This window comes from Hippocampus bargibanti, linkage group LG05 (assembly GCF_051943395.1).
Source record: "Hippocampus bargibanti isolate YZ-2025 linkage group LG05, ASM5194339v1, whole genome shotgun sequence".
Taxonomy (NCBI): domain Eukaryota; kingdom Metazoa; phylum Chordata; class Actinopteri; order Syngnathiformes; family Syngnathidae; genus Hippocampus; species Hippocampus bargibanti.
In genome coordinates this window covers 6,726,352-6,739,551 of record NC_142738.1, presented here as the reverse complement: position 1 = coordinate 6,739,551, position 13,200 = coordinate 6,726,352, and the positions used below count along the sequence as shown (strand labels likewise).

General features: G+C 40.4%; 1 protein-coding gene across 2 annotated transcripts; it reads left to right on the top strand.

Annotated features, from left to right (window-relative positions):
• Positions 1-970: 970 nt before the first annotated feature.
• Positions 971-9,564, top strand: LOC148897639 (high affinity choline transporter 1-like). Of its 2 annotated transcripts, none has more exons than XM_088995978.1 (8): positions 971-1,174; positions 1,233-1,346; positions 2,559-2,714; positions 4,114-4,274; positions 4,414-4,560; positions 5,886-6,039; positions 7,345-7,562; positions 8,683-9,564. In XM_088995978.1, exons 1-8 carry the CDS (start codon positions 991-993, stop codon positions 9,175-9,177), a joined length of 1,629 nt encoding a protein of 542 aa, XP_088852104.1. In that variant the 5' UTR covers positions 971-990; the 3' UTR covers positions 9,178-9,564. The 2 variants fall into 2 exon arrangements, with proteins under 2 accessions (XP_088852104.1, XP_088852105.1); XM_088995979.1 differs by having other exon boundaries at positions 972-1,174; positions 4,114-4,262; positions 8,683-9,184.
• The last annotated feature ends 3,636 nt before the right edge of the window (positions 9,565-13,200 follow it).

The following is a 13,200-nucleotide window of genomic DNA, read 5'->3' as shown; positions in this document are numbered from 1 at the left end:
TCTTTAATTGATTGCAAACATTCATGCTTTCCTCTTCAGAACTATTTGAATCATATTCATAACTGGATGAGTAACAAGAAAGCATCTTCTCCGAATCTGAAGCCATTGTTAGGATTCTAGAGCAAGGCAAGACGTCCTGACGTGACGTCACGAACAAGGGGGCGGGACTTTCTGAATCTCGCAATTTCTGAGCTCATTTTGTGGCAGTTTTGGGACACTTTGTCATGATCTGGTTGGCGACCAACGCCTGCACCTGCACCTGCACAGGTGCTGGTCGTCCCGATCAGTGGCGAACTGCCACGTTCGGATTGGCGAACAACGGGTAGCGACGTCAGCCCTGCCTGCAGCCTCGCAAGTGCTGGTCGTTTTAATCAGTAAAACGCTCATGTATTTTGTTTTTCTACTTTCATTCCTTTCATCACTTTGCTGCTGTGAAATGTAAATTTCTCCACTGTGAGACGAATAAAGGCATATCCAATCCAATCCAATCCAGTAACACTTAAAAGGACTCCCGGCACGACCATCCGGTGTCGTTTCATTGTTTGTTGCATGCTTTGTCTGCAATTGCATGCATTGTATGCTGTGCATGTGTTTGTTTAACCTCAGCGGACTTTTAATATTGGTTTTCTTTTGATACTTTGTATTTTTTCCATTGAGATGATTTTGATGTTTTACATTTTGTTCTTGCTGACTTTATTTTAATACAGTTTCTCAAATACAACCTCCTGCTCCCTCCTGCCTGCTTTTTGGGATCCGCACCCGCCATCACCACCTCGCAAAACGTGACACACTTTGTCATTTTTATTGGTCTTTTGCATTTGACTAAAAATATCAGCCTTCGTGTTTTGGGTATTTTAGATGCTATAAAACGTTTTTCTGATGTTAGTTAGGAAACCAAGAAAATGGTGTCTGTTGTCCTTTAAGGTTACTTTCACCCCCACAGGTTATACATTTTGTGTTTGTTCCTTGTCCAGTGAATGTTTGATAAGCATGGCAGTGCATACGGCTGGACTTGTGGCTGTGGGGTTCTTTTATTTGATTATACTGATAACTGGGATTTTAGCCTCGCGCAAATCAAAGGAAGTGGAGGAAAAATGCACTGGAAAGAAAAGTGAAGTCGCCATCATCGGGGGACGCGATATGATTGTCGTGATTGGCGTATTCACCATGACAGGTAAGTTTTTATTTTTTCCTAACAGTCGAATTTTGTTCTAATTTCAAATTTGTTTCAGCGACATGGGTTGGTGGAGGTTATATAATGGGCACTGCCGAGGCGGTTTACTCACCAGGTCGAGGGCTCGTCTGGGCTTACGGTCCTGTTGCTTATTTTTTGAATTTTTTGATTGGTAAGTATAACAAGAGTATGCTTTCTGCTTTTCCCGCTTAATAAAATCCATGCCTCGGGAAGTTTGAGCAAGATAATCTTTTTTTTTGAAATATAAAAAAAATATATAATATTTGAGGACTGTAAAATGAAGAGCACACGCAACAACAGTTTGCCAGTGTTTATAGATTCAATCTTGACTTTTCCCATGTATGACATGATATACGACACAAATTTGTCAAAGCCAAAAGTTTAGCAGAGCTGCGGTGTTGGATGAGCTATAGCTAACAAGGTTAGCCTCAGATATTTAGACCCGCTTGATTGAATGAAAATACCATCCTTGGTTTGCATGCGCTTAGCATTGTAAGATAATGTGTGTCTGTACAAGTCTCTAAGCATTTTTGGCTTTTCTCTGGGTGTTGTAGTACAAGGGTACTCAAACTTTTTGGACCCAATTTTTTTGAACTCATTCACTGCCATTCATGAATTTATTCGGGAATTGAAAATATGACGTAGTGCACCATTCCCGAAATTGTTTGGGTTTGTTTTTTCTTGTTTGGGTGCCGATAAAGCGCTGGCCATGGCCTCTGGCAATGTTTTTTCTCTTTCACAAGGCGACAGCATTTCTGTTTTTTACCATGTTAGCGCTTTCAGCTGTTGTTAAAGCGCTATATAAACCAGTATGTATTGTATTGTATTTTGGACAGCCGCCCTCTTTTCAAGCTCATACAACTGCAAACCAATATAATATAGGAATTAACTCTTTTTTTTCTGATGAACAAAGAGAGTCTAAGGTTTTTTTTACGCTGCATTGAATGTTTACATAGTCCTAAAACTCAATATTCTGTGGGTCTTGGAATTTGAGTGACAATGACAAAAACTGGAGTGGACACTTTTTTTGCACTTGTCTGGCAGTGAATGAGTTAAATGACTGACTCAAAAGTCAAGGCTTGTGCCCATGATTGCAAGTGTAACGAGTGCATGGCATCATCAACATTACAGTTCGAAAAAGAAAGCAACGTTTTTTGGGGTAACAGCAGCCTCCAAAAAGCAGGTACCCGTAAGACACACGGATGAAACTCAAGGTGTATATGCAAGACTAATTTAATGACATTTTTTAATGTGTCCCGCAAGAGCAAATTAATTTTACATGACATTTTGGAGACATTGGAGAAACTGTTTGTTGTTGTTGCAAGACATTTATTGTTCTTGTATGTTTTGTGTTTTTTTTCAGCAGGATTGTTTTTTGCCAAACCGATGAGATCCAAACACTACGTGACCATGTTGGACCCATTTCAGCACCGCTATGGCCAATTTTTCACCACAGCGATATTACTTCCTGCTCTGCTCAGTGATATTTTGTGGGTGGCCTGCATCCTTGCTGCACTTGGTTAGTGATGACATTCAAATGCATCTTCGCTCTGACGGTCAGAAGCAAGACATGTCTCTGTGTCAAAGTACAATCCCAGTAATTATTATCCAAATGGTTTGTTTTTTGGTCAATGCATCATGAGGCCTTATTTACTCTACTACGCCATCATGTGGAACATAAGTGTCATGACAGAGAGAGTGATTAAAATCTCCTCTTCTTTTCCTTTCGGCTTCCCTTCAAGGGGTCACCACAGCGAATCAGTGTCCTCCATCTTCAGAGGTTTCATTCGCATGTTTGTTTTGGCCAAACTTTTACGTCGGATGCCCTTCCTGATACAACCCTCTGTATTTATCCGAGCTTGGGACCGGCACAAGAAGACTTGTGTCCCCTTGTGGCTACAGAACAAGCAACTCGCTCAGTAAAAGGCTCCCAAACACAACATGGTCAGTGGCACAGCAACAATAACAATGAGTTAAAAGTGTCCCAAAACTACTTCAAAATGCTAACAAGGATTTGATGAGGTCGAAATGTATGGAAGAGAATTAGGGCCAATGAAGAAAATAAAATAAAGATGGCTGGATTCTCACTTTGATCTCCGAATTTATACATTAAACTGAGAAACATCAATTTGAAGTCAGAATTTTGAGGTTCAAGTCAGACTTCTGAGATAAAACTGAGAATCGTGCCAACCTTATTTTTTTTTCTTCTTTGCTAGCCCTAATGCTCTTGTATAATAAAAATGGTATGGACTTGTGATGTGAATGAATGTATGTGTTTTACTTGAAAAACAGTATTGCTTTACTTTAAACATAATAATAATAACTCGCTTAATAATATTCAATCGAAAACGACGTGCAAACATCACGTTGGCCATTTTGAATGGATTTCAATTTACGACCATTTGACTTACGACCGCTAAGTCAGAACGGAACCCTAGATAGATGGATGGATGGGGGGAGGGAGGAGATGGATAGCGGGATGGAGGGGAGAGAGAGAGAGTGCGAGAGAGTGAGAGAGAGAGAGAGAGAGAGAGTGCGAGAGAGAAAAAATGGTGTCGGTTGTCCTTTAATCACTCTCTCTGTCATGACATTTATTTTCCACATGATGGCGTAGTAGAATAAATAAGGCCTCATGATGCATTGACCAAAAAGCAACCCATTTGAATAATAATAATAATGCTTTATTTTGCCATTACTTAACGCAACTATCATGCAAGCACAGGTTCTTCTCTTCCGACGAATGCTGCGGCCAAAACACTGAAAACAGTCCACAAGGGGTCCACATAAAAGGACAACAAACACCATATGACAAAACAAAAAGGAACATGTTGACACCTTCTTTGAAGGCAGAGTCCCAAAATCAATAGAATTGAGGCACATTCACTTGGATTTAATTTTGCATGTGATTTCCATTCCAGGGGGCACGATGAGCATCATCCTTGATATATCATCAACAATTTCAATTCTGATGTCTGCGGCTGTCTCCATCAGCTACACTTTTTTAGGAGGTGTCTACGCAGTTGCATATACCGATGTCATCCAACTGTCTTTCATATTTGTCAGTCTGGTAGGCTACCAAGTAAACACATGTTATTATTATTATTATTATTATTATTATTTACAAAGTTTATTTGATAGATGTCAATGGCAGCTTTTGTTTGGAAATGTTATTTTTCACATTTTGCTGTGTCTAAAATGTTTATTTTTATTTTTTATAGTGGCTCTGCATTCCTTTTATGTTTCTCAGTCCCTCGGTGACTGATCCTTCACAAATGACCCATTTCAACCAGTCAAACATCCTTCCCTGGTTAGGACAAATCAAGCTTGAGGACGCAGGAAAGTGGACCGATGACTTTTTCGTACTGGTCAGTGCAATTTTACTCTTTATATAAATGTAATTGATCAATTGGACTCAATATGCCATCCACACTCCTCTCTGGGACTTATCGTGGTGGAAGATTTTGTTTGAATGATCCTTGGTGTCAGTGGCGGCCTGTGAATTTCATTGGTAGGCCTTCAGTAGTGCTACGTCTGAATCATTCCAGACTAAAAAAAAGTGTGGTGTGATTTACTACAAATCCACTAGAGGGTACCTATTAGCCAGGAAATAACTGACTGACTTTTCTTAATGATGTCCATTTGTCTTGAAAATGGCTTTAACAGTAAATCTCCAACAAAATCCATTTATTCTCCTCCTTCAGGCATTGTGGGTTGACAAAACTGCTATTAAATCAACACAATATGTTTGCTTATGCAGCTCACTACCGATACAGTGTGCTAGCTATGGCCAGTATGCTCTTGTCACTAGCGGATTCGCAAACTGTGAATGAAAACTGATGTTGACCATAGTGCCTGCAAGAAGGCACGGGTACCCCTTTTGGGTTGCCAACTCAAAATCTGATTGGTTAGAGCACAGGTGTCAAAGTCAAGGCCCGCGGGCCAAATCTGGCCCGCCACATAATTTTTTTTCGGCCCGCGAAAGCAAATCAAGCTTGTGAACTTGTCCATCATACTTGCTAAAATCCTAACCAAAATGTCATATTTTTTTATGTAAACCACAATAAGTCATTTTTCTTGACTTCAGATTTGAAAACAAGTTATTATTATTTTATTTAGCGCTCTGTATGTAATATGTGGAGGGGATTAAACATTCTAATGGCTTCCCCAAATTCATAACGGCCCTCGGGAGGAAACCATATCTACAATGTGGCCCGCGGCAAAAAACGACTTTGACACCCCTGGGTTAGAGCAACAGTTTGATTGACACATTTGATGTGACACGGTCCGCAGTACTGATTGTGTCTGCGTCCAGGTAGATTTCTGACCCTGGTCACAAATGATGGCTTAAATGTGATTAATGTGGATGCATTTAATGAGAATGAATGGACAAAATATAATTAACATCAGTCTGTGATTCAGATATTTTTTGGCCAGCAGAGAAGGCTTTGCAGGCCTTGACGGTTTGCCACTGCTAAATTGTGTGGGAATTTGTGTGTTTTATTTCATTACTTTTAATTGTTGTCTATGCTGTGCAATTTGTTCCCCAAATGTAAATGTAAATAAAGTACTGTATATTATTATTATGTATTACTCATGGGAATAGTATATGCTGTATATAGCTTCAATTCATACAAAGAGTTATACTAATCCGACCTTGATGAACTGAGCATAATTCCGATATGTGTTGTAGGCTTTAGGAGGACTGGCTTCTCAGGCTCTCTTCCAGAGGATTCTCGCAGCATCCTCCTCAACCCAGGCTCAGGTTACCTGCTTTGCCGCTGGTGGCTTTGCTTTTATTATGGGAATACCCTCAGTGATCATTGGAGCTGTGGCTGCTTCTGCAGGTACATACACACACTCCCCGACTTACGAACATTCGAGTTACGAACAACGGGACATACGGACATTTTGTAGTAACATATGTAGTATTCTCTCCAGTTGAACATGTCCATAGCTTTATAGAGCATATATTTTATTAAATGTTTATTTTTCAGTACGAACACATACAGGTTTTTTATACAAGCTTTAAACATACTTGTATAAACAGTGTCTGAAATAACGTCTGCCCGGACGCCCGGGGCGTGCAACTTTTGCGTCAGGCGTACAACTTACAAAACGTCTCTGCCCGGGTGGCTGACAACTTCATCTTGAAACACAATAAGACGACTAATCGGGAAAAAAAAAAACATTGTTGCAAAGTATAAATGATTTTTTTTAATTAAGGATTAAGGGACCACAAATGCTCCCTTGCTTAATTTATCGTTAATATCCCTTGCTGAAGATTTTGCTTCAGTTGTCGTTTGTCCATACACTGTTCGTCATGGTGCACAATGCAATGTTTGCGTTGCGTTGACTGCTACAAGCCACGTGAATTGCTCTTTCAAAACTCTCAAGTACACTTTACAGTCATGGTGTAATGTAAGTTTACGTTTTGTAGCGTCATAAATGTTGTTAGCTTCTTTTGAATGTTTCTTCTGGGGCTGAGGTTCTGTGCATCAGAGCATTTAGCTTTAAACATACATTGGATTGGATTTACCTTCATTCGTCTCGCAGTGGAAAAGAAATTTTCATTTCACAGCAGCAAAGTTACGAAAGGATGAAAGGAAATAAAGAAGTCGAAAAATAAAATGCAGGAGCTGCTGGAAAGGCAGCCACTCTCGCGGCGCCATCTTGAAGTCAAAAGACCAAATAAAACTAAAGAACAAATAATAAGACAACACAGACACAGAGAGTCTTTCATTCTGAAGCACTTTCTGTACCCTCTTTGTTATATGAAGCAGTTTTAGATGAATGAGGAAAGATCAAAGCATCCTTTTCACGAGTGGATCCCGAACATCATTGTGGAATGGGCACGTCTACTACAAACTAAATCTTGAAAGCAAAAACAAAGCTGTAGCATCCATTGACGAAAAGAGATTGTCTCATATTCCATACAAAATATAGCACTGAAGCAACTTATGACCAAATTTACCTTACAAACGACCGTTCGGAACGTATCTCGTTCGTAAATTGGGGAGCGTCTGTAACACGACATGATGCAACTAAGAAATAGGGAAGCAGGTGACATCATTTTGTCCTGGATTACAATGAGTTTGTCTCAATGTTTGTTTCTATGTGTTCCTCCACCATTTCCGGACCTTCTCGGTAAGACTGGAACAAGACAGCATACGGATTACCGCCACCTTATGATCGTGGGGAAGCAAGCAATGTCCTGCCATTGGCTCTGTCCTACATCACACCCTCCTGGGTGGCAGTGTTGGGCATTGGCGCACTCGCAGCAGCAGTTATGTCTTCCATGGACTCAGCATTGCTTTCTTCAGGGTCCATGTTCACCCAAAACATTTACAAAACAACCTTGAGAAAACAGGTGTGTGTACATTTAAAGGACAACCGACGCCTCCGGACAAGTTGTGTCCATAATTTGTAAAATCACTTCAAATGACTTCTACTGAGCGTATTTTACAAAGGTTCCACCGCATATAGCTATATTTTACGTTTTAAGACTGGCGCTGAATATTCAGGAAGTTTTGTTTTTGGGTTGGTGACGTCACAACGTACGTGACGTCACAAAAGGAATGCCCCTGACCGAGAAAGCGACACAACGCATTTTGGGTACTATGTTTGGTCTGAGAACTTTTTGTTGATCCGTGTTGATGGCGAAATTAGAAGGAAAACACATAAATAACACAATGGTGAATCTTTGTGTGTTACACCAAGACTTCTATTTGATACTAGTTGACACAAATTCCCAGCGGACAAATCAGCCCATTTCCAACGGAAATGGGCTGATTGTGTGTGAGGCCAAAAGTTCATCTTCTGAACATTTATTTCCCATAAGAAACCATTAAAATGAGAATAATCCGTTCCCAGCTCCCCATAAAACCTAATTTTCTACTAAATAAGCCTTAAAACTACACAAAAAGTTGTTGCAGCAAGACTACTATTTGATACTAGTTGACACAAAATTCCCAGCAGACAAATCAGCCCATTTCCAACGGAGCTTGGGCGCCATCTTGTGCATTTTCTGGTACGCTACATTGGAGTCCTGACGGCTCGAATTGATACGGGAAGACTTCTTTAATCGATTGCAAACATTTATGCTTTCCTCCTCAGAACTATTTGAATCATATTCATAACTGGATGAGTAACCGGAAAGCATCTTCTCCGAATCTGAAGCCATTGTTTTGATTCTAGAGCAAGGCGTGATGTCATGAGCAAGGGGGCGGGACCTTTTGAAACTCGGCACCTACGAGGTCATTTTGAAGTAGTTTTGGGACATTTTAACTCATTTTTATTGGCGTTTTGCATTTGACTAAAAATATAAGCCTGCGTGTTTTGGGTATTTTACATGCTATAAAACGTTTTTCTGATGTCAGTTAGGAAACAAAAAAATGGTGTTGATTCTCCTTTAAGAGCAGCATGTGAGTCAAATGGCATTGAGAAACAGTACACACTTTTTATAATCTTTTCTTTTTTTTCCACAACAGGCATCAGAAAGAGAGCTGCAGTGGGTGATCAGGATTAGTGTGCTCCTAGTGGGCTTGGCTGGAACCGGTCTGGCCTTTAACAAGAGCAGCATCCTTTCTCTCTGGGTATTATCAAACGACATACTCTACTGTGTTATTGCCCCGCAGCTGACCTGTGTGGTGCATCTCCGCTCTGGCAATTGCTATGGTGCCATCAGTGGCTACGTTACCGCTCTGCTGCTGCGTGTCCTGAGTGGAGAGCCAGCACTTGGTATCCCTCCGGTGCTACTCTTCCCTGGCTGGAGGGAGGAGGATGGCGTCATCACGCAGTACTTTCCCTTCAGGACATTGATTGCGCTTATTTCTCTGGCAGTCGTCGTCATCATGTCATATCTGGTGCAGCTGGCCTTCTCTCGCCAGCTCATTCCTCAGTCGTGGGATGTGCTTGATGCATTCAAAGAGAAAGTTAATGCAATAGAAGAGGAGAGGACACCAATGTCAGTCACCAAAAACTAAAATAATTATCTTTTATTCAGGTTATAGAGTCACAGTATGTTCCAAACTTAAGTGTATTCATGTTCACCTTTCTCATTCTCCTACGGAGTGTTGAATTTGGGCTTTGACACAAAATATCAGGACAAATAATCTCATACATGTTAAGTGTCACAATTTGGTCGGTAGACTTCCGATTTTGACCACAATACCCACAATAATTTGTAAGGTAAAACAAAAGAAAATCCTCATTGAATGTTTGATTGAGAGTTTTGAAAGGCTCTTAGAAATTAAATTTATTATTATTATTATTATTTTATTTTTTTATTATTATTACAGTAAAGTCTTGTTATATCGATATCGGTTATATCGATAGTACTGCTTATTACGATACTATTTCTATGAACGCAAGGAGAACATTTACATGCCACAGGATCGGATATATCGATAGTCCGGTTATATCGATATTTTATTCAGACTCCCGACAATATCGATATAACGAGACTTTACTATTTTATTATTATGCATGTAACTATAATGGCTTGCTTGAGACAGCAGGGGGCGATAAAATAACACTGGAAGGTCTGGAGACGACGCGCGCGCGTCGTCTCCAGTGTGTGCGTGCGTGTGTGTGTGTGTGTGTGCGTGTGTGTGTGTGTGTGTGTGTGTGTGTGTGTGTGTGTGTGTGTGCGTGTGTGTGTGTGTGTGTGTGTGTGTGTGTGTGTGGTGTAAGGCTGAATTGAGGCACCAGGCGATTTTTTTCCAATTTAGAATATCTACCTTGGCTTAAATGATGTTGAGGATCACTGCTCAAATGCCTTCGACTCAAGCCATGATCGGGCAAGTGTGCCCTGCGATTGGCTGGCAACCAGTTCAGGGTGCGCTCAGGACCTCCCCACGACCCGTGTGAAGATAAAGTGGATTGGAAAATGAATGAATGAGTAAATTTTAGTTTACGTCATCCATCCAAGCAAAGTTTTAAAAAACAGTCTAGAATTGCTGAAGGCGGTTCAACTTGTGGGTGTGGATTTTGGTACGAATGACGATCATTCCACGGAAGACAAACCCAACGGAAGAAGCAGTGTAGCCAGTCATCAAAAGAAGAATCAACAAGGATCAGAAGTCCAGAGGGGTGAGTTGAGTCAATTCTAATTCATTTGAAATTAAATTAAGACCTATGGTTGTCTTTGACTATGTTTTCAAATGTGGATTTATTTATTTTTATTTTTTTCTTGACTAATGGAAAACTTCCACCAGTCCAAGCTCGCTTTCGGAAGATTTCTTGGTACGCACTTGATAAACAAACCCGGGTATTAATTAATAATGACATGTGTAATTTCCTCTACAACTGATAACATTTTAACCACAATGACTAATTCTCAGCTTTGAGGTGAAACGACGAGCACACACACACACACAAGAGAAAACAAAAATAAGCCATGTCCATGGTTCATACAGTGACACCTTGTCTTACGAACTTAATTGGTTCCCAGAAAGTGTGTAAGGTGAAACGTGTGTATTCCAAACATTAATTTCCCATAGGAAACCATTAAAATGAGAATAATCCGTTCCCAGGTCCCCATAAAACATACTTTTCAACTAAATAAGCCTTAAAACTACACACTTATTTTATGTCTAATAAATGTGCTATGGTATTGTAATTAAATAAATAAATTGTACTATATAATAAAGTCATTTTATTTGCCTTTGTGATGGTCATTGATGGCTTGATGGAATGGAGTGGCCGGTAGCATTCTTCTTTCTTTCTAATTTTACCTTGTTCCTCATCAGTTGTGTTCAGTTTAGCTGGGTTGATAGCTTTTTGCATCAAGTGTATAGATGGCTTGTGCTGGTTATTTGTGGAGCCTGATTGATGGGATATTTTAACCTTGCAGTCTACAGTCTGCCTTTGAACTATCAATAAAGTTGAAACGAGTCCAAATTTCACTGTGTTTTCTATCCATTTTCTCACCATTTCACTTTTGTTTTGTTTTCAAGCTCTGTCATCTCCCTTCCGTGTGTGTGTGTGTGTGTGTGTGTGTGTGTGTGTGTGTGTGTGTGTGTGTGTGTGTGTGTGTGTGTGTGTGTGTGTGTGTGTGTGTGTGTGTGTGTGTGTGTGTGTGTGTGTGTGTGTGTGTGTGTGTGTGTGTGTGTGTGTGTGTTTCTGTAACCCCTCCCCCCGCTCACTGCAACGTGTGTCCACTCCCTCCTTTACCACGGATCTTGACCAATCACGTGCGGCTCCGAAGGCTGGGGGTGGGGAATAGAGGAGGAAAAAAAAGCCGGCTTCCATTGTAGAAGCTCCAAGAACCAGCTCGTTCGCAAACGACACATCACTCATTGTGGCGATCTGTGTATTTCCCAAAAAAATAGTTCGTATGCCAAGGTAAAATTGTCATAAATTGAACGTTCGTAAGGCGAAAAGTTCATTAGCTAAAGCGTTCGTAAGCTGTATGTCACTGTATTTGATAGCCAACGTATACAACTTCTTTGGTTTTCTTCCTTCCTTGTTTAAAGTCAGTGGCAAAAATTCTTGTGAAAAAAAAAACACATTAAAGAAACCATATAGAAAGCATTTTTTTTCTTCTTTTGACTTCAACATGGCGCCGCGAGAGTGGCTGCCTTTCCAGAAGCTCGTGTATTTTGTTTCTCTACTTCGTTCATTCCTTTCATAAGTTTGCTGGTGTGAAATGTAAAGTTCTCCACTGCCAGATGACTAAATGCAAATCGAATCCAATCCAATCCAATAAATCAGACAGGCATGTTCAAACACATAAATTCCGTGACTATTTTCTCTCTTGAATTTAAGATCCATCCCTGAGGGATGGAAGTCCTTTGCACGCTACAGGTTGGGATGACAACAAAAACTTGTTGCTGTAAAAAAATTCTCTTGTACATCACAAACCTGCAAACTACTCTGTAAAAAAACGATGGTTTTCATTATCCCATTCCGGGTTACGGGTTAATAAAGAAAATTACGGTTTCCAACAGAAACAGTAAATCCAAAATCATCAAAATTGTAAGTACTTTACTGTCCTCAATGTCAATTCAAAACACGAGAACAGGCCATCGGCACAGTGCTCGCTGTTAACTTCCTTGAGATGAATTGCGCATGCGCGTGGTACGGGTCTTTTCTTGGAATCCAGAGTGACAGTTCATTCCTGGAATCAAGACTCAAGAGTTAGCGTCGTTTTTATCATTGTCGTGTAATGGCAACTACCGGAAAAAAAACCAACAAAAAGTGTAAAAAGTAGAAGAAAACTACAGTCGTTTCGTGAGGAATACTCCCTCGCATTTCCAGGAGTTAGACTTCGCTCCATTAAAGGTGAAAATGACGCGCGTTTGAGTTTCATACCTGTTAACCTTGGCTAATTGCTACTCGTATAAATGATTACAATTACCGTCTAAAAGTTGTAGTACGCTATTCATTATTTGAAAAGTTTACAAAAGCGGAAATGCAGACAGTTTACTGCGCATGTGCAGTAACCGGGATCCCGGTGTATTACTCTGTTTATCGGGTTTCAGAAGTTGGCAGGTATCATAGTCATGTTGCTTCAAAGTTCTGCCATGGTAAGTCAAACACTAATCATTAGATGTTTTGAAACGATCACGCCCGTTGTGTAAATATGTCAATATTTCTTTTGTGATGTCCGTTGCCAGTTTGTGTTTGGCGAGCATGGTGTTGAGATCTTCAGCGTGTTCGCGATGCATTTGGGAGAATAAAGACTCGTGATGGTCCTTTTTAGATCGTGCAAGTAGGATGTTTATTTGCCAGAGCGCAGAAAGCAACGGCTTCCCTCCGCATTGTACAAGAACTCACTCTAACTTTAACGGATGCTGTAATATTGGGCGGATCTGGCAACCCAGCAACAACGCTAGATCCGGTCCTTTGACAGCGATAAAAAAAATAGTGATGGGAATTCTGGCTCTTTTTAGAGAGCCGGTTCTTTTGTCTCGGCTCACTAAAATGATCCGCCTATTTTTGGCTCCCAAGTGGCTCCTCAGTTTTTTTTGTGTTGCTTGAACTAATCAAGTACCAAAAATCAT